At 41.3% G+C, this 20,398-nt stretch overlaps 1 protein-coding gene across 4 annotated transcripts; it reads right to left on the bottom strand.

Annotated features, from left to right (window-relative positions):
• Positions 1-4,308: 4,308 nt before the first annotated feature.
• Positions 4,309-20,391, bottom strand: FAM210A (family with sequence similarity 210 member A). 4 transcript variants are annotated; one of them, XM_061357403.1, is made up of 5 exons: positions 20,286-20,391; positions 11,768-11,891; positions 10,073-10,545; positions 7,789-7,900; positions 4,309-6,207 (listed from the first exon to the last, which is right to left on the bottom strand). In XM_061357403.1, exons 3-5 carry the CDS (start codon positions 10,519-10,521, stop codon positions 5,908-5,910), a joined length of 861 nt encoding a protein of 286 aa, XP_061213387.1. In that variant the 5' UTR covers positions 10,522-10,545; positions 11,768-11,891; positions 20,286-20,391; the 3' UTR covers positions 4,309-5,907. The 4 variants fall into 4 exon arrangements, with proteins under 4 accessions (XP_061213387.1, XP_061213389.1, XP_061213386.1 ...); XM_061357405.1 differs by having other exon boundaries at positions 20,329-20,349; XM_061357402.1 differs by lacking the exon at positions 20,286-20,391 and adding an exon at positions 20,129-20,232.
• Between the last annotated feature and the right edge of the window lie 7 nt (positions 20,392-20,398).

Below are 20,398 nucleotides of genomic sequence, written 5' to 3'. Positions count from 1 at the left end.
CCCAGGGAATTACAGACCAGTCAGTCTCACCTCTGTGCCTGGCAAAATCATGGAGCAGATTCTCCTGGAAGGCATGCTAAGGCACATGAAAAAGAACAAGGTGCTTGGTGACAGCCAGCATGGCTTCACCAAGGGGAAATCCTGCCTGACCAATTTGGTGGCCTTCTATGATGGGGCTACGGAACTGATGGACAGCGGTAAAGCAGTTGATGTCATCTACCTGGATTTGTGCAAAGCATTCGACACTGTCCCACATGACATTCTTGTCTCTAAATTGGAGAGACATCAATTTGATGAATGGACCACTCAGTGGATAAAGAACTGGCTGGATGGCTGCACGTAAATAGTTGTGGTCAATGGCTCAATGTCCGGCTGGAGACCAGCAACAAGTGGTGTCCCTCGGGGATCGGTGTTGGGATCGGTCTTGTTTAACACCTTTGTCACTGACATGGACAGTGGGATTGAGTGCGCCCTCAGCAAGTTTGCTGATGACACCAAGCTGTGTGGTTAGGTTGATACGCTGGAGGGAAGGAATGCCATCCAGAGGGACCTTGACATGCTTGTGAGGTGGGCTGATGCCAACTTCATGAAGTTTAACCATGACAAGTGCAAGGTCCTACACCTGGGTCGGAGCAATCCCAGGCACAGCTACAGGCTGGGCAGAGAAGAGATTCAGAGCAGCCCTGCAGAGAAGGACTTGGGGGTGTTGGTCGATGAGAAAATGAACATGAGCCAGCAGTGTGCGCTTGCAGCCCAGAAAGCCAACCGTATCCTGGGCTGCATCAAAAGGGGTGTGACCAGCAGGTTAAAGGAGGTGATCCTGCCCCTTTATTCTGCTCTCGTGAGACCTCACTTGGAGTATTGTGTGCAGTTCTGGTGTCCTCAACATAAAAAAGACACAAATCTGTTGGAACAAGTCCAGAGGACGGCCACGAGAATGATCAGGGGGCTGGAGCACCTCCCATATGAAAACAGGCTGAGAAAGTTGGGGCTGTTGAGCCTGGAGAACAGAAGGCTGCATGGAGACCTCATAGCAGCCTTCCAGTATCTGAAGGGGGCCTATAGGGATGCTGGGGATGGACTCTTCATTAGGGGCTGTAGTGACAGGACAAGGGGTAATGGGTTAAAACTTAAACAGGGGAAGTTTAGATTGGATATAAGGAGGAAATTCTTTCCTGTTAGGGTGGTGAGGCACTGGAATAGGTTGCCCAGTGAAGCTGTGAATGCTCCATCCCTGGCAGTGCTCAAGGCCAGGCTGGACAGAGCCTTGGGTGGCATGTTGTAGTATGAGGTGTCCCTGCCCATGGTAGGGGTTTGGAACTGGATGTTCTTAAGGTCCTTTCCAACCCTAACTATTCTATGATTCTATACCAGTTCTGCACAGAAAAGTAAGAGATTGTCAGACTTCTTCTGGTTTGGTCTTCTATTTAACAGTACTTTTATAAAAATAAATGTAAAAAGCCTTTTTAAAAGGTGCTGGAGAATTTAGCTGAGGGATGGGAGTAGGGTCTCCTCTGATTGCGGGTCAGTCTCGTTCTGGCCACTTGGGCAGACCCAGAAGGAGCTAGAAAGAGTTCTTTAATTATGTCTCTTTATGATTTTTTCCCCTTTTATAAAGTCTATTTCCTTTTTTTTCCCCCTCCAAAACCAGCCTGTGTATCCTCCCCTGTTTTCCTTTCTCTGTGATTGTCCAATCAATTCATCAAACTGAAGCCCAAACTTACTTAACACTACATTTTGCCCTGCGGGCTTATGAAATCAAGATGTATTATTTCTGCTTAAGAAGATGATCAAAACAGCCAGATAATTGCCAGGGGATGATTATGAGTCTCTAATTACTATTGTTGCTGCTGGTAAGTGATGAACAAAGACAAATGCAGCGCAGTACTCGAAGCTGACACCCTTAAGGGGACACAATCACAAAGTGTGTTTCCACCTCAGCTACAGCCCTGTCTTGGGCCACTAGTTTGCTCTGGTCCCTGCTCAGGAGACTATTCCAGCTCCAGCCCCTCTTTGGGCTGCACCTTCAGCTCTGGCACTAACTTCAGCTGGAGCTGATACTCCAGCCCAGTGCTGGCCACAACTTTGGCTCTGGCTGCATATCACACTGATTTCAGCTCCAGCTCCCGCTCTGGCCCTATCTCAGACCACAGCTTCAGCTCCAGGCTGGTATCAGGCTGCCACTTCAGATGGGGCTCCTGGCTGGGCTGTGATTTTGGCTCTGGCCCCTTCTTAGGCTGTGACTTCAGCTCTGACCTCTGTTCAGGCTGTGAGCAAAGATCTGGAGCCATCCTGGGCCACTACCATGGCTCCAGCCCAATCTTTGGCAATGATTTCACCTCCAGGGCCCATCTTGAGCCACAGCTTTGATTCTGGCCCCATCTCTGATCACCAGTTTGTCCCCAGCCAGTATCAACTGGGCTGTAACTTCAGCTCCAGCTCAGGCTTTCATGTCTACTCCAGCCCCTGCTTCATCCTCAACTTCTGCTCTGCCCTATCTTGGCCTGTGATACTGGGCAGCAGCTCTGGCTCTGGCCCGTGCTTGGGCTGTGACTTTGGTACTGGTGCCAAACTGAGCTGCAATTCAGCATTGTTGGGACATTGAAGTGAAACTTTAGGTCCTGCTTGGCCCCATATTGGCTTTGAAACTTGGCTCCAGCCCAAACATTTGCCACAACTTTGGCTCCAACCATTGCTCAGGTGGCTACTTTGGCTGTGGCCCCTCCTCAGGAGGCTACTGTGACTTGGCCCCTGTTTGGGCCATGGCTTTGGCTCTGGCCCCATCTTGGTTTTGTTACTCTTTCTTCAGCCACATCTTCATCCGCAACTTTGGCTCCAGCCATTGCTCAGGCCACAAGTCTGACTTCATCCCTACCTTGGGCTGCCACTTTGGCTCCAGCCTGGTCTCTGCAGTTTTGGTTCTGGCCCCATATATGACTTCATCTCTGGCCTCACACTGGCTCCTGCTCAGCCTGAAACTCTGCCTCATGTGCCAAAGGCGGTTACTTTGCCATCAGCTTGAGAACAGATCACAGCTCTGGCTCTGGCCTGCCTGCGAGGAGGGTATTACGGCTCATATTTGGCTGCTGCTTGAGCTCCAGCCCCATATCAAGCTGTGACTTTGACTGGTCACTTTGCCATCCCCATCTTTGTCTCTGGTTTGATACTGGATTCCAGCTTTGGCTCTGGCCCCTGCCTAGTTCATGACTTCTACTCCAGCCCATTTCAGACAGCACCTTTGGCTCCACCCTGTTACCAGGCTGCAGCTTCAGCTCTGACCCTTTTTGGACAGTGATTTCAGCGCTGTTCCATATTCAGGCCAGCGGCAGATGTTTCTGAGGCACATCTTAAGCTCCTGTTAGGTATCAGGCCACAGCTTTGGCTCTGGCCCAGTACTTGATCAGGGAAGCAACTCTGGTGCCTGCTCCTGCCCCTATTTGCATCATGGTGTCAGCTCTAGTCCCATCTTGGGCTGCTACTTTGGTCCCATTTTGAGCCACAAGTTTGTCTGCAGCCCTGTATCAAGCTGTGATTTCAACTCCAACCTCATCTGAGCTTCAAGACCAGCAGCAGTATCATTTCTGCTGCATCTTTGGCTCTGGCCTGCTCTCAGGCCCTGTCTTTGGCTCTGGCCCCTATTTAGGTTCGTCCCTTGCTGCATCTTGGGTTGTTACTTTGCCTGTGGCTGAAATCTTGGGCCATGGCTTCAGCTCTGTCTCCATCTCTAGATCTGACTTCAGTTCCGTACCAATTTCAGGTCACGATTTTAGTTCCAGACCCATCTCGGGCCTCTGTCTCAGGTCTGGCCTAATGCTGGGTCACTACTTCAGCTCCAGCAGCTGTACAGTCTGTGACTTTGGCTAGGGCTTGTTAGCAGGTCATGACTTTGGCACTTGCCCTGTCTTGGTCTGTGGCTTCATTTCCAGTGGTGTATCTGGTCATGATTCTGGCCCAGTATTAGGCTCCTGCCCTATCTTCAACCACTACTTGCCTTTAACTCACATTTGGCTCCAGTTCATGCTTGGGCAGCTAACGCAGCTCTGGATCCATCTGGAGATGGATCCTGTGAGTTGCACAGAGGTTCCCACATATGGCCCCAGAGCAAGAGTATGATCATGCAAATACTACTGGGGCAGAATTCAAGCTCTGCAGGGTGCTGCAGGACACAAGCAACACTGCCCACAAAAATGGAAAACCAGAACAGATGCCAGCATCAGAAGAATGTGTAAGGAGAAGTACACTAAACAGAATCAAAGAAAAGCATCTAACTCCAGTCCTACAGTAGTGCTCATCTCAGCAATACACAAGTTCAGAGATTATTTTTTTTAATAATATTTATCAGAAACATGGCACTTTACATCTTCAGGGCACCAAATTTACAACGATTATACTTCACAACACCCCTGTGAGTTACCCATTACACTGCAGTTACTATTTGACATGTGAAAACAAGGCAGAGTCCTGCACAATTAAGTTAATGAAGTTCAACTCACTAAAACACAGGGAGGCCCTCAGTGACTTGACTGAAAACATAAGAGTGGGGCAGTGCTGGTATTTCAGCAGCTATAATTATTTTACTCTAGTCATTTACAAAGCTCAGTGTTCAACTCTGTTGCTTCTCCCCATACTCCCCTGGAAAAACCCCACCTTTGTTAAACAAGATAAACCAGCAGAGACTGGCTAAAACATGAGACCTGTAATAGGAATAGGAAAAACACCCTTCTTTAGCCTGCATTTAAAAAAGCCAACAGAGCAGTTTGCCTGCCCAGTCAAATAGAACAGGTCCATCTTTAGTCCTTTATGACATCTCTGAGACAGCATTCCAGCCTTCAGCTATGAATAAGTATTTGCTTGACCCAAGAAAATCTAGAAGGAAAGTTTGGTAGACTGTCTCAGAAATTATGCTTATTTTAGTTGAGTTGTTCTACCGAAGCCTGAGGGACTCCTGAATAGGAGGAAGAACTTTTGGGTTTAACTCTTCATTTCACATGTATTTAAAAATCCACTTAATACACACATTTCTCAAGTAAACTTCTCATTTAGGGTTTTGGTTTTTGTTTTTCTCAAAAAATGAAACAGAACAGTTTTGTAAACTTTAACATGATAAAAAAATAACCTAATTTTTAATACAATTATTGATTAATATCATTTAATAGTTTTCTACTGTAAATCAACTTTAGGAAACAAAGTATACTTGATAGTATGGCTACTGCAATTAATTCATCCTCTTAGAGCTTTCAGTTGAGATTTCTGAAAAGATACACCACCCAAGAAAGATTCATAGCCTCTAAAGGATCACAGCTCAGCTCAAGTCAATGCAGTCATTATAATTCATTCAGGCCAAGTAGCTAATCCATTGATTCCTTCATGTGCAGTACCAGTGATAATGGTCTGTCACCAAGTTGAGAGATGATCGCGACTGAAGAGGCCTGGGTCCACATACTCTGAAAACCAAAATATGTCGCCTTTCCCAGTAGAAAGAGAAATCTTCCTTCTCGTTTAATGGAAGATTCAATCTAACAGAATAATGGCTGTGCACTATGATGGAAGAATAAAGTAGCGGCTTTTGGAAGAAACTATCTTTGAGGGGTATGGGGAGGAGAGTGTGTGTGATGGAGATAAAAGGAAAAAGAGAAGACAGAGTAGCCATTAGCACTACTACCAAAGTACATACTGACTTCTAATCCGAGATGCACTTTTCCATCTGCAAGTTGAAATCTCATTACAACCTCTCCCTCAGGGAACTTTAAGCTCGGTGAATATACAGAAATTTTAAATCCACAAAGCAATTGTAGTCTCGGAATGGGAGAGGAGTAAAAAAAAAAGCTCAGAAGTGCACTTTGTATATTCTGTCTCACAAAGGGTTAAAGTGCTAAGTTTGATATAGCCAAAAATTAAGCATCTCTCCTACTCCTTTATTTTTTTAAAGGAAACTTTATCTTTGGTTTCTTGTATCTTCTCCGTAATCTTATCCTTTGTTTCCTCCATCTTCCCTGTAATCTTATCTTTTGTTTCCTCCATCTTCTCTGTTATCTTTTCTTTTGTTTCCTCCATCTTCTCTGTAATCTTATCCTTTGTTTCCCCCATCCTATCTTGTATATATTCCTTTACTGGTGGTGGTGTGGACATGTAGCCATGCTTACGTAGATACTTAACAGTGATGGATGTTCCTCCCAAAGTCACAGTGTATCTGGCAGGAGTTGCAATCTTCAAGAAAACAAAGAGGACACCATATAAATAAAACAAGACGATACTATCTAGCAACAGGTATTTTTAATATTGAGAATTTATTTTGGCCAGCATCAGATACTAAAAAGTTCTTCTATTGATAAGGAAATAGGCCAATTTACAGTGCTTTCCCTCAGAAATGCGTATTTTTTGACAAAATCAGCACAGGCATTAGACTTCCATAAAACAAAACAAGAAAACCCCCAAACCTGAAATCCTCCCTGTGCAGCTGGTGGGACATGCATTAGGCATCTCAGAATGCAATCCAGAACAGACAGCATGTAAACACGGAACCACATAAGCAAAAAGGAAATACTGACATGAAGATATGCTTTAAATTCTAAAATTCACAGGAGTATAGGCATCTTTCAGTCCAAAACCAGGACTCACACGCAGAAAACTAGAGCTCTAAAGGAGACCTGAAAAGGTCCACTAACCCAATGTGCTACAAACCAGGTTTGTTACTCTAGATAGACTAACCTGCTCTTTCAGAACTTCAAAGAAAAGCCTACACAATTCTCCATTCACCACCTATTCTCATGCTTCCACATCTTACAAATTTCTTCCAACATTGCCAGATCTCCCAGCTATAATAAAATCTTTATATTTAACCACATTTATTTACTGGTTTCTTCTAGGCACAAGAATAATTGGCAAGAGTAGTGCTTTCACTTTTTCTGGTGGGTTTTGTGTTTTTTTGTTTTTTTTTTGGTTTGTTTGTGTTTTTTTTCCTTTTTGAAAATGACTCTTTTAAATACCAGTTGAGAAGTCTCCAAATGTGATGTTTTGTTGGGTGGCATTTGAAGCAAATAAAGTATTTTGGTTTTGCATGTTCTGACATGTTTCCCTAAGAGATTGTGCACAACAGAGACCCAAACCTGAGCGTAAGTAACTGATTCCAATGGGCAACTGAAGTACTTGACAATGGTGGAGACCTAAGGTAGGAAGACAAACTAGCAAATCCTCTAGGATAAAAATAACTGCACTTTCATCTGGAAATCGTAAGGTGTTTAGGGTTTACCTTTTTATCCATGTTAATTACATCAGGGATATAGAGAAGTAACTTGATTGTAATTAAAATCTCTGAGGGCAGAGAATAATTCTGCAGCAAACAAGTTATTTCAGAAATACAGATAAACTCCTTAAAGAAACAGTCTCTATAAACAGGGGAAGTTTAGATTAGATATAAGGAAGAAGTTCTTTACTGTGAGGGTGGTGAGGCACTAGAATAGGTTGCTCAAAGAAGTGGTGAATGCTCCATCCCTGGCGGCATTCAAGACCAGGCTGGATGGAGTCTTAGGTGACATGGTTTAGTGTGAGGTGTCCCTGGCCATGGCAAGGGGGTTGGAATTTGATGATCTTAAGGTCCTTTCCAACCCTAACTATTCTATGATTCTATGAACTTGCATGTGACTATTTTTACTACAAAATGAATGCTCAAGTATGTGTAATTATCAAACAGATAAAACACTATTAACTCCTTCTGCTGTAAACAAGTAAACCCTGTTTAGTTCACCAGGCAAGATTTAGAGCTTATTTACAAACTGTAATTATACTTACTTTATACAATGCATATGCGGTTAGTGCATTTCCACTCTGGGAATTTTTCAGGATGTTCACCACGGTGTCTGGTAAGCCAATCAACTCTAGGAATGGAACAATGTTCACTCCTCTACAAAAGAGGAAAAATTGGCAACCTGAATTGGAATTTGAAACCTAAGCAGTGATTTATAGTACCATTTCCATTCTTTACTATACCAACTTTGCAATTTGATAGCAAAGTATTGTTTCAGCTAAGCAATGTACTTACAGGATTTATATTTCTGTACATATAGGCAATTAACATTCTTTTCAGCATTCCTAGATATGACCCATTTATATTATCCCTGTTGGGCTCAGTAACTACTAACTTACCTGTGTTCCAGTTTATTATGTTTGGAGGTAAGTAGATATTATGGTGGTAAGACCATACTACTCAGGCTCCAGTTGTGCAGGTTCAACTTCATGTTCCATTTTGCCTAAAATTACCTTTTTCTTTTTAAAATTTCAGACTAATCTGCAGCATGCCCAGAAGCACAGAATCCATACTTCAGTGTCCACTATTCACTTTCAAATATATCAAACAAATGGAATGTGGCAAAAGAAGAGGAAGTGACATGTTAGATGGACAAGACTTCAGGGTTTTTGTGCCCGGTTGTTCTACCTTGTCAAGATGAGTGGAGGGAGCTCCTATCACAAATTCTTTCAATTTGAAAACCAGGGAAGCTAACATCAGCACTAAATTAATAAAAAAAAAAAAACCCAGACAGCTCATCTTTACATTACAGTAGAAAGCTGCTGTAGAATGCATTTATAGAAGACCCATCTTTCCAATATTTAGAGATGTAGTAGTTATTATTATTATATCTTTACCCACTGGTACTAATATTTTAAGCATTCTTCTGTATGTGTGTACTTTAACCTCAGGAACAATAGCAGGCAGTAAGTTACTAGAAGCTACAATTTATAAGCCTATCCCCAGAACAGAAAATGGAGACACAGTAAGATCTGAAAGACAGCATTAACTGTGTTATTTCATAAACCACCACTGTTTGGTCTCATATCATGAGCAGGCATTCTGAAAGTTATTTTTCCATTTCAAGAGGGTGCTGCTCCTGTGGCATGACAAACTGAAGCTTTGTTATAATTACTTTCTAGTTAAATATTCCAGTTGTTTTGATGTGTCAAATACTTATTTTAGCAGCTAACTTCATTGTTTCAAGAAAGCAATCTTCACTCAGTTTGAAATGTCTGGATGTAAGCATCAACCTGAATTCTTCCAAAGCAAAATATTTTTATAGCTCAAGACCTTTATTCCTCGGACATGAGCTAAATTTAGAATGACATTTGGATCTATAGCTCCTAGAAAGGGCAATTATGCCAGCTGGTTAAGAGTAACTAAAACAAACACTTGTGTGGTAAAGGCATTCTGATGTTTAAGCCCCATCCTTACCACCACAAACTATCATTGTTTCATGCTTTCTATTATTAAATATACAACACTAGGAATCCAGAGATAAACATTTACTGATACTTAGCAAACCATTTGCAGATAGATAAAACCTATTTCATCTGACTAGCAGCTCATATCTGATATAGGGTTTTTTTTCCCTAATAGACCACATTTTCCAGAGCAGTATCTGGCACATGCCATAGCTGAAAGAAACTAAAGCTAGAATAGTTAATTCCTGTTTTTTCTTTTAGCGACACAAATATTTAACTTCCAGTTAACAAGTCTGGCCTGCAGTAGCAATTTTTCAGTTTAAAGCAGGAAAGACAAGAAACAGAAGTAAAAGGGAAAAGATACACATGGCTTGTGAGGAGCTCAGGGTGAGGTAAACAACATGGAAGTACAATGATGAGCCAGGATTGAGGATGAAGGGGGAAAGGAAGTGATGAAATGACCCTCAAGTCCAACAACAAAAAAAAGAACAGGTCTATAAAGATCTCACCTAGCATTTTGAAATCAGGATTATAAATCCCTATCTTTACCTTGTGAGAGCTTACTAATAATTTCAATGCTGTTTGCATCCATGCATCTTCTGGGGAGACGAGCATTCCTTCAAATGTTACCAACATATCTAGTACACAGCAGTAACTGCATGATAACAGTGTGTACATGACACTCATGAATCCTGTACACTTCCGACGTTAATTTTATGCTTCAACTAAAAATGTACCCTCATTTCCCTAGTATGTATAGATGCACTTTTTAACATAATAGTAATTTGTATTTCCCTTCACTTGTGAAAGTCAGTCTCAATTCAACAGCAGCATTGGGCACTGCAACAAATTATCAACTTACTGCATGGCTGCATAGTAGAAGGATCCAAACCACACAGTGGAAGTCACAAGATGCACTGGAATCATGACTTTTCCATACTGTTTAAAAGTTTTCTTAAATCTCTGAACAAGACTAATTGATTTGTCTTGTAATGGATCAGGTTCTGAAGAATCGGATTCTACAGGGCTCTGCTTGGGTGTGTCAGTGGCTGAAGTCAAACGATTTCTCTCTTCTAGTACTTTGTGAGGACTGTCTGCTGGATGTGATGAAGAAGCACTTTTATTTGAGGCAAAGCATGCTGCACTTGCGTGAAGACATCGTTTAGGAGGGTCCAGTGCCAAAATCACTTTGCATCCAATATTAGACAACACTGATTGTCCTTTTAAGCACTGAAAGATACCAGTGTGAGGAAGAACCAAGTATGTCCCATGTGCCAGCTGAGCAGCACTATGTAACAGACTCCGCTGCATTTTGATGAACTGTGGCTGAGGTTTCTATAGAGAGGAAACAAGAAAAAGAGTAAACAAATTGCATTTCAATAATCTATTTGCTCCTATGCCACTCAAAATTCTCAAATTTTACATTGCTTTCTATTCTTCTACTTTAAAAGGTTTTCATTACCTGCCTTTTCAGAAATTATTACCTTTACTAATCAGATAATTTTAGATCACTCTTCTTTAGCACTCTGAACTAAAACGGCCCCTTCAGTTAACACACTTTGCTCCTCACAGCTAAAATGCCCATTCTACTCTCTAAACACATTTTTGGATGTTTAGGGCTATCTATTGCTTTTATCTTCATAATTTAACACAGTTATTGAAAAGTTACCATTGAAACTTCACTTCTAGTAGCAACTGAGTTTCAGTCACACTTTGAGCCTAAGTGAATGTAGTATGAACTCCCTGATGTGCAATTAATTAATTTTCAGTTTCAATACATTTTTAGTTTTGATGTAACCTTTCATGTTCTATACTCTATACACTCTTTTGAGCAGAGTTCACAGTAAAAAAAAAAAATAAAATAATAAGAACCAATCCATAATCAATAACCTTAATAGTAACAAACCTATCCATAACAGCCTGCCCATACACATCTGTTAGGCAGGGGGATGGTACTGTTGAATATCATGTATTAACGCAAGCAAAATGAACTACAGTTTACAAAATATTACAATGCAAAGAGTATTTTAAAACTGTGGATAACCCAGTTAACTTTATGATTTTGAATACTTAACAGGTATTCCTGAAAGTTCAAATGAACCATTGAGAGATTCCCCATAAGACAGGAATTTTGTTTCACATGTACAGACATCAAGCCATCATATGTTCCCCCCAAAACGCATGCTTCAAACTAGTGAATTAAATGCTCTCTCCTTTCCTTTTTACAATGACTGCAAATTATAGAACTAACTTTCTTTCCCTCCAAAAAAAGTTAAGTCATTAATTTTATGTAACAAATGCCAGTTAAATCAGTTATATTACAACTTTTCAATCTTCCTGATGACTTTACTTCAATTATTGTACCAATTCTAGACCCAAACTAGAAATCATTCAAGTTTAATTGAAATTCCACTGTCATTTTCATTTGCTTCCCTTCACATATAGCCTTTATTTAAATCAGGTGTTTTGACAGTGAATTTGTCTAGGCTGCTGAAAATTATTAATACTTCATAACATAGGCAGGAGTTAAAGAAAAAAATAATTAAGCCATACATACCCTTTATTACTTTCCAGATATGCAACAAGAGAAATACGGTAAGGCTTGTATCTTCGAAAAGTTGCAACTTTTCCACTAGTTCTCCACTTCTCAAATATATGTCTTGAATATATGGATGACTCTGCTAAAGTAGAAAAAAGACATGTTTAGAGAAACAACAATAAAAGCACACTAGTATTAAGAAGATTTTTGGTTAGCCTGAAACCTTGCTTACTGAAGAAATTGTTGGTATAAATTCCCCTTTGGATACAGACACGCTAATGAGAGTTTTTTTTCCTGTATAACTTAGAAGTTCCTCAACTGTTATTCACTCTTTCCTTCCAAGAGAAAATGCATCTTTTGGATCATTCCTGCCTGTATGCTTTCTAGGTATTTTTATGCTATTGTTGTGCTTGAATTAATGGCAATTACCAAAATTACAATGTTTGATGTGAGGAATGGTTTCAAACTCCCCGGGAACCTCAGTGGTGCACGTGAAGCATACACATTCACTTTTGTTACACTCATACCAACAGGAGGTATTGCGTCATCGGGGGGAAAAAAAAGGAACTCTTGTTTCTTGTGATCAATCAGTTACTGGGTTCTGTTGAGTTATGAACTCACTGGGAGAAAAGGAGTACTGCTGCTTATAGAACAGTAAAAATCAGGTACAGGTACTGCCTCTCAATGAGTCAGTCTTCTGTAAGAATTCACTGGAGGCAACAACTACATGTGGTACCTCTAGTTCTACAAGCAGCAGACATTCTTGGTGACTTCTCAGATCTAAATGCTTCTCCAAACAAAAAACAGTGAAAACGCTCTGCAAAGCTCAGGTGTTAAGATGGGACTGTCAAAGACCAACTACCTTACTGATTTATAGAAATAACAAACTGGAAGAAGACAACTATATTGCTTCCATATTGCTACTTATACTCCTTTCCTGAGGGATAACACTCTCCACAGAGGACTATTTTCACCTCTCACCAGCAGTACACAACATTGAACATCAGAACCTAAGATTTTTGTGATATCCAGCCAGTAGACTTGGCAAAGGTGCTATACATCTATAAGAATTCGGAGCTCTTGAGTCAGACTTCTGCCATTCATCTACTTTCAGTTGATGGTACCCTACTGAAAAATACCTGTTCCAAATGAGCTTATAAAATTGCCACCATACACCATGGGGGAAACCATGCTAGCACTCCGATTTTGGTTCATTAATGTTATTAACAGAACTCTGCATTCCGACAGCCTTGGAAGGAGCTCATTCTTCTGTAGAGAAGCAAGAAGAAACTAAGTATTTCTGAATTTTCTCATTCTCATGTATCATATATAGCAACATTTATCAGAACACCATTGCTAGTTTTTGCTGTCCAGCACCTACCTGATGGCACAAAAGTAATACCATACCACACCTCTGACACACTGAAATTGCTGCAGAACATTGGGCATGAAATGGCACCTGGGGCAGGTGAGAATTCACCTTTATGTGAACAAACGGTGGGTCACTACTATGTTCAACACTCATCAGCCAGCAGCTAACATAGTTGTAATTAATAAGTTTCACGGCCTCTGCTCCCTTTAAAGATGGGAACTACCAGGACCACTGACAACACCTGCCATGAGACTTTTCCCTTCCCTGCTATATCCTTAGATGGACTTTTTTATTTTCTAAGTATAATACTTAAGGAAATTACCCTGCTCTAAGGAAGTTAACACAGTAAGCTAAACGGTATCCAAAATTCCATCTAGTGGCTTATCAAAAGTTGCTTCTTTATTTCAGCGTGTGTATTTCCCTCCCCCCCCATGCTGTTGCACAATACTGCAAAGACTCAGAAAACAACCGAAGCTTCAGATACCAAGGTGGAAAAGCAGCTGGACTGTGGCATGAGAATTCTGTGAGGGAAAGGGTTAGAGAGGTGGGGAGCAGAAGTTGTTTTAAGCATCTTAGATTTCTACATTAAATTTCTTTTAAAAATATCACAAGCAAAGAAAACCCAAAACAAAACACTGAGCTGTTGAAGGACAAACACAGAATCCCATGTGGTCAGTGACTGAACAGATGCTAGTATGCCAAACTACGAAATGATACACAAACATCTGGGATAAGGTCTCCTTCAGTGCCGTGATATTCTGGCTAACTAGTGGTATCTCCAGCTGGCTGTAAACTGAGCTAAAGAGATCTTGTCTGTTCAGGGCATAAACCTCGTTGGGATTCTTGGACGTCCATTTAGTTCCTGAAGCCACCTGTCTCATGGCAAGCTATTAACAAGCCCTCAGACATACAGAGAGTGCTCTAGCAGCCTCTTACGGAAAAGATCAGCTTCTCATTACTGTGCTAGAGGGTTTAGCAAACTCTTGTACTTCCATTATAATTTACTTTGGCATAAGCCTGATGTACTGCAGGAGTACCGTATCTCTTGAATTTGCTAAACCTTTGCATTTCCAATGATTACTAGGAAGTAGAGATTAGACGTGCTTTTGTTCCTGAGGACACTAAAAGCTCAGGATCTTTTAGTATCAGAGTTGGTCTATCTGACTATCAGAGATTCATATGTTTGGATGTGTCCTGCAGGAAAAAAGAAACAAGGGATCATTGGAAAACACAGAAGTAATAAGCCAGGCCAATATATGTACAGCGAAGGCTGCTATGGATACCTGCTGTTGGAAAGTGAAATCATGCCAGAGATACTGCCAGATGAAACTTTCATTGGGGTAATTTGTATAAAAATACTTACCCTGTTACAATTAAGTTTTTTTAGCTAACAGGGAAGTTAAAAGACAAGAATGAGGGTAGATATAAGATGGCAAAAACTTTAGTGTAAGTTCTTTTGTAAAAGAGGTCAAAAAGCACCCGAGGGAACTAAGGGTATAGTATATGTATAACACACTGGCTTATTTTCTCAGTTCTACCAGAAACACTGTGAATACAATATGTAAACATGGATGACTTTAAAACATTTTTACTTGTTCTACTACTGTTTAAAAAAAGAACATTAATTATACCACAGGAGAGTTCCCAAAGAAAATCCATGAGCTTTTTTTTTCATTCCCAAGGGATCTTTCTACAAAAAAGGAGAACTGGTTAACATTTTTGTAATATTTAGTGTAAAACCAAGCAAACTTTGAGGCTTCTGGGTCACACATACAGAATACTGAAAGGACACAAACCAAGTTTTCGGAAATCTTCTCCAGCACAGCGTGCAGTCACTACCAATGGATGGGAAAATGGCAGTGTACAGAGACTTTTTATTCTTTGTTTTAGTACTTTTAGAGTCTATGAATAAGTACTTTATATTTTGGCTTTTATTCTTATTGCAGTGTCCCTGATACAAGCTCTAAACTAAGAAACCTGGTTATAACTTGAAGCTTTGGTATCACTAGCTATCTAATCTTGTCTACTATTTAGAACCAAAACCACACCACCACATTTTAAGTTAAAGGGAAAAATGCAAAGTAAGTAAACTCTTGCTTACCAAAGTACCCTAAAACATTAGTCCTATCCCACCTCCATCACTTCTAATCTCTAATATCTTCACTCAGTAAATGCTATGCTATAACTTTAAAATTGATTATATTACTACATCTCAATATTAATGTAAGTGGATTCAAGCCAACAACTTGTTTAGCCTTGCTTTATCTAAACTACTCTTGTTCTTACTAAAATAAACTCAGTGAAGTCAAAAAAGTAGAATAAACTTTCATAAGGTCTTTGCATACACAGCAATCTTCAGATACCAAACTACTAGAAAGCACAACAGAAAGTAGCTTTAGGAAGAATAAAAATTCTTGTAGACATTTATGGAGTCTGAACATTGGATCCAGAAGGCACAGTAGGGGAACCTAATGCAATGCCTGTGTGTTGAGTTACAGATCTGAAAGGCTAAACAGGAGGTTTAACAGCTGACCTGCACCCAGTCAACATGACAGCAGTATCTCCATTTACTTGCATATAGGAATGCGTTAGATTTTAAGCACACAGCTAAGTGTTATTTAAAGTGTGAATGGACTCTCCAATTATTCTGAAAGAAATTATCACAATCATTTGTGGTGCTTTTTGCTCTTCAGAACTATATTTTTAATAACTGGTGCTATTCCAGCTTTCGACGGTTTCCCTGCTTTGCAGTGGTGAACTGGTGCACTGGGTTTCTTCAGTCAGAAGTTTCATTCTGCCCTCTATTGAATTTTTACGTAAGTACACCTCTTTCACTACAAAAGGTCTCTCCACAATTCCTTTCAGCAAGTGTAAATTTGCTGGATCATCTTCTATGTTGGTTCCAGAGTCCTCCAAAACAACAGGCACATGTCAAGGGAAGGAGAAGAAAAAAAACCACAAAAACAAACCCTGCCTTTTAAAGTGCTGATTTTTTCTGTTCATTTTTTGCCCCTAATGATGTATCTGCAATAAGCAAGTTAGAGAAGTTACGCTTTTACATGTTACCTAAGCTTAAAACCAGACATATACATCTATGCTAAAAAGTTGTTTTTTTAAAATCCCTTTGTTAGTTCAAAACCAGGATTGTACTTGTCTGCTTATTATTTTGCCTTTCTGAACATTACCTTTCACTTTAATCTAATGATAAAATAAGATCCAATTCTCTCCTTTTCATTCCACTCATGTAATAACTTTCCCAAGCAACTCCTAATAGCCTCTTGTCTCCCACCATATCATTAGTTCATTCCACTCAAAACAGTTGTGTTTTTCCGTCAGAGGATAATTAACATGGAGGAGTGTGTGTGGTGGGCTGCAGGTTTACAAAGCAGTGGGAAGTTTCTACTAAATGACTAAAAGGGGCTATGAAAGGTTGTTCACATAAGGAAGCCTCACATGAACAGTTTCCTGCACGTGGCTTTCAATTCTTTCAGGAGAACAAAAAGCCCCACAACCAAACAAAAAAACCCCAACCCAAAACCCCACAACTGCACTGGTGAGGGGTCAGATGCTAAAACACAAACACACAAATTCACAGACCACTTTTCTACACCTCACTGAAACACTGTTTAAAAATCTCTTTGGCTCTCCCGTCTCCATGGGTCATTGAACTTTGGCAGATTCCTCATCTCTTAACTTCCGTTGAGCATCTCAAGAGTTCTGACTCTACATTTTAAGACATGCTAGAAGGCATCAGAAACATAACTATTAGTTACACCTTGAGGATTAAGATAATTTCTTTTATAAAGTTCTGCTACCTCTCTTTAGAGTTCAGAGCTCCTGTGCACATCTCTTTTCGTTAGCAGAGCCATCAATAACACCCAAAAAGATTGAAGGCAAAACTGAACTCCACCTTGCTCAAGAATTCCTGCTATTCTTACTTTGGATTCTAGTAGCCAAGCTGTTTTCTTAATTCATAATCTTTCTGCTCACCCAGGACTTTGCTGCCATATACGATTTAGATTATAATATTTAAGCAGCTCTTGGAGTTACAATCAAATATTTATTCCTGAAAAGTCTAATGAAACAACTGGAGATACTCTGCATTTATTAAGGATATGCTTAAACTTAGATCTTCACATCAACTTTGTACAGCCTTCTGCCTCATCTTCCATTGTGACTACCAAAATGGTTTCTTTTCTAGCCATTATAAACATCATTTTTGCCACCTTGGATCTTTGCAGGCCTTGTCTCATTGTCCTGTGTCTCTTCCCTCCATAACCCAACCATAATCAACAGTATTGGCTGTAATAATATTTTAAATGCCAATTATACTACGTAACAATTTTACAAAGCACTTAAAACAACAATCCTCAGTAAGTAGCAAGTCTTTACAAATACACCCAAAGTTCTTCTAAGACTTTCAAAAAACATCCTCAAAGAAAAGCTCTGAAGCCTTCCAATTAGAAACAAAGCAGGAATAAGTATAAACCAGCCCCCTCCCCCCCCCCCCCCCTCTGCTTCAGTAAGAACAGAATTCACATTCTGGAAGCATTAGGTTCAAGATTTCTCTCTTTTATTCTCTCACCACATTTACTTCACATTTCCAAGCTGAAAAGCTGTCATTTTTCCCAGCAAAAAATACAGAGCGTTCATCTCCTAGCAGAATTACTGTTGGCAGACGTTCACTTCCAGTACAAATCTTTTCTAAACATTCAAAGTAAGTGTTGAATTCTCTGTTGTGAGTTCAAACTTGCCCATATGGGGAAATATGTGTAGTATCAATCAGAGTATCTTGAAAAATTATGTGTGAAGGTGCTGATCATAACATTTACAGAACACACACATGCTCAAAACCACACTCTTCATCTAATTTTTAGTAAATGCTATTCCCCATGTTCTCTACAAATGAGTGTGAACGGTTCCTACTGAAAGTAGTATTATTTTTATTAAGGTCTTGATACCAGAGCAGATAAACTTTCTAGCTCACTATTAAATTTAATGCCTTTCATGGCATCTATTGCATAGTGAACACAACTGCTAATGTTGCTAGCCATGGAAGCAACAAAATGATGCCATCTACAAGTGTCCAAAATAGCATCACTCACAGAGCTCTCTTTACACCAGAAGGAGCTCTGATGGGACTTCAGTAATAGGACCCTAATAATGCTTCCACTCAGAGTGTAAAGTAGCAGATTTACGACACTGCTGTGTTCAGACTGAGAAAGGAATCCTGTGACTGCACACTGCATTATATGAGATGTGAACAGCAAAGCCCAAGGCTTGTGTTTCAGCACAGAAACATCACTCCATCAGAAAGCATTATACTAATATGCCATCCAATTTTAACATAAGCAAAACAAGCTTTTAAATCTACAAAATATTAAGAGCAAGTAGTTAAGTGACTGGCATGTGCTGGGGCTAAGCACTACTGTTACGGGTAAAAGATGTAGTCTGGAGAAGATGTTAGAAGATGCTAGCCTAGAAGATGTTAGCCTGGAGAAGAGAAGGCTACCTGGAGACCTCATAGCAGCCCTCCAGTATCTGAAGGGAGGCTATAAGGATGCTGGAGATGGACTCTTCACTAGGCATTGTAGTGACAGGACAAGGGGTAACGGGTTCAAACTTAAACAGGAGAAGTTTGGATTGGGTATAAGGAGGAAATTTTTTCCTGTGAGGGTGATGAGGCACTGGAATGGTTTGCCCAGGGAAGTTGTGAATGCTCCATCCCTGGCAGTGCTCAAGGCCAGGCTGGACAGAGCCCTGGGTGACACAGTTTAGGGAGAGGTGTCCCTGCCCATGACAGTGGGGTTGGAACTAGATATTTTAAGGTCCTTTCCAACCTTAACTGTTCTATGATTCTATCAGATAACTGCCCTCACATTCTAATTAACTCTTGACCAACTGCTTTTGGAAAAGGCTTATAGAGCTGCTGTACAGCCAATTACGTTTATACTTGTAGCAGCAATAGCATCTTGGGGTTTAGGTAGATTGAGGAACACCTTCAGTTGAAGACTAGTTTTGGTAAGGAACTCTAGGTCACTACATGTACTACCTTCTAAAGCAACACTTTATCTTTTGGGCCAGCTTGTAGAAGGCATTTCAGAAACGCACATAAATTAAGCTGAACACAAAATCTGTAATACCTGACATACATCCATGTTTGACCTAACAGCTTTAACTAGACTTCTTCCAGAAACATCCTTCCATCAGAGAGACTTCCCAGTCTGACTCCCTTGATAACTCCCATAGTTAACTACCAAAAGCAGATTACTAATGAGAACTGTAACTCTAGGCAACTTGGCCGAGAAGGCTGTGGTCTGTTCACAGCCAGCCACTATACCTCCTATGGATTCAGAGACCTCTACAACTAGTCCTTACGAAACGCAAGAGAAAAAAAAAAAAAGTACCGAAAGCTCAGGACGCGCAAATAAACATAGTTTTACTAGTGAACAGGTAAGTGAAGGGAAAATCAGACTTCTCAATTTTGAGATTCCCCTGCTCCGGGAAACCAGCCTTTTGCTTGTATTTGTTATATGCCACAGCACGTCACATAACACCCGCGCAAAACATTTATTAGGCAAGAAAACATTTGTACAGACAGTTTAATTAGTCTAAAAAGTCAAGACACGCACAGAATCAGGTGCCTCGGGACAGCAATACCCAAAGGCATACCACCTAACTACGGCCCTTTAACGGTACAACTTGTCAGAGACTCGCGACCGCCATTTTTCACGCCAGACAACACGCCCCCCTCTGTCTGGTAAAGAGCAAGCGGCCGGAGGGAAGGCGCAGAGCTCCGAGCCGACAGTCCTCACCGGCCACCAGCGGCCGCAGGGCAGACAGACCAACCCCCGCAACTGCAAAACCAGCCGGGGCTGCGGGGCACCCGTGCGCGGCGGGCCCTGCCGCTCCCTACCACCGGCCGCGCTCTGCCCCCTTCCCCCACCGCCGCCCAAGTAGGGGATCTCCGGGGGCCGCCGCTCCCCTCGGCCCCACTGCATGGATACCTCGTGTCCCAGAGACCGCTCCTGCACCTCACGGGCCCTGCGCCATGAGACACACCTCGCTGCGGTTTCACCAACGACCACAGCGCCCGTCACCTCCCCCGGCCCGGCCCGCGTGTGCGGCAGGACAACGTGCAGCACGGCCCGTCCCCACCATCACCTTGAGGCCCGGTGGGACCCCACCGCGCAGGCGCGCAACTCACCCCCCGCTCGCACGCACTTCTGGGGCTCGTAGTCTTGTCCCACCGCGGGACGAGACCGGATGTGACGGCA

The sequence above is a fragment of the Neopsephotus bourkii genome, unplaced genomic scaffold (assembly GCF_033783945.1).
Source record: "Neopsephotus bourkii isolate Nb327-2 ecotype Australia unplaced genomic scaffold, CSIRO-AGI_Nbou_v1 NB_894, whole genome shotgun sequence".
Classification (NCBI taxonomy): Eukaryota; Metazoa; Chordata; class Aves; order Psittaciformes; family Psittacidae; genus Neopsephotus; species Neopsephotus bourkii.
The sequence above is the reverse complement of the archived record's forward strand: the minus strand, read 5'-3'. Positions and strand labels throughout refer to the sequence as shown.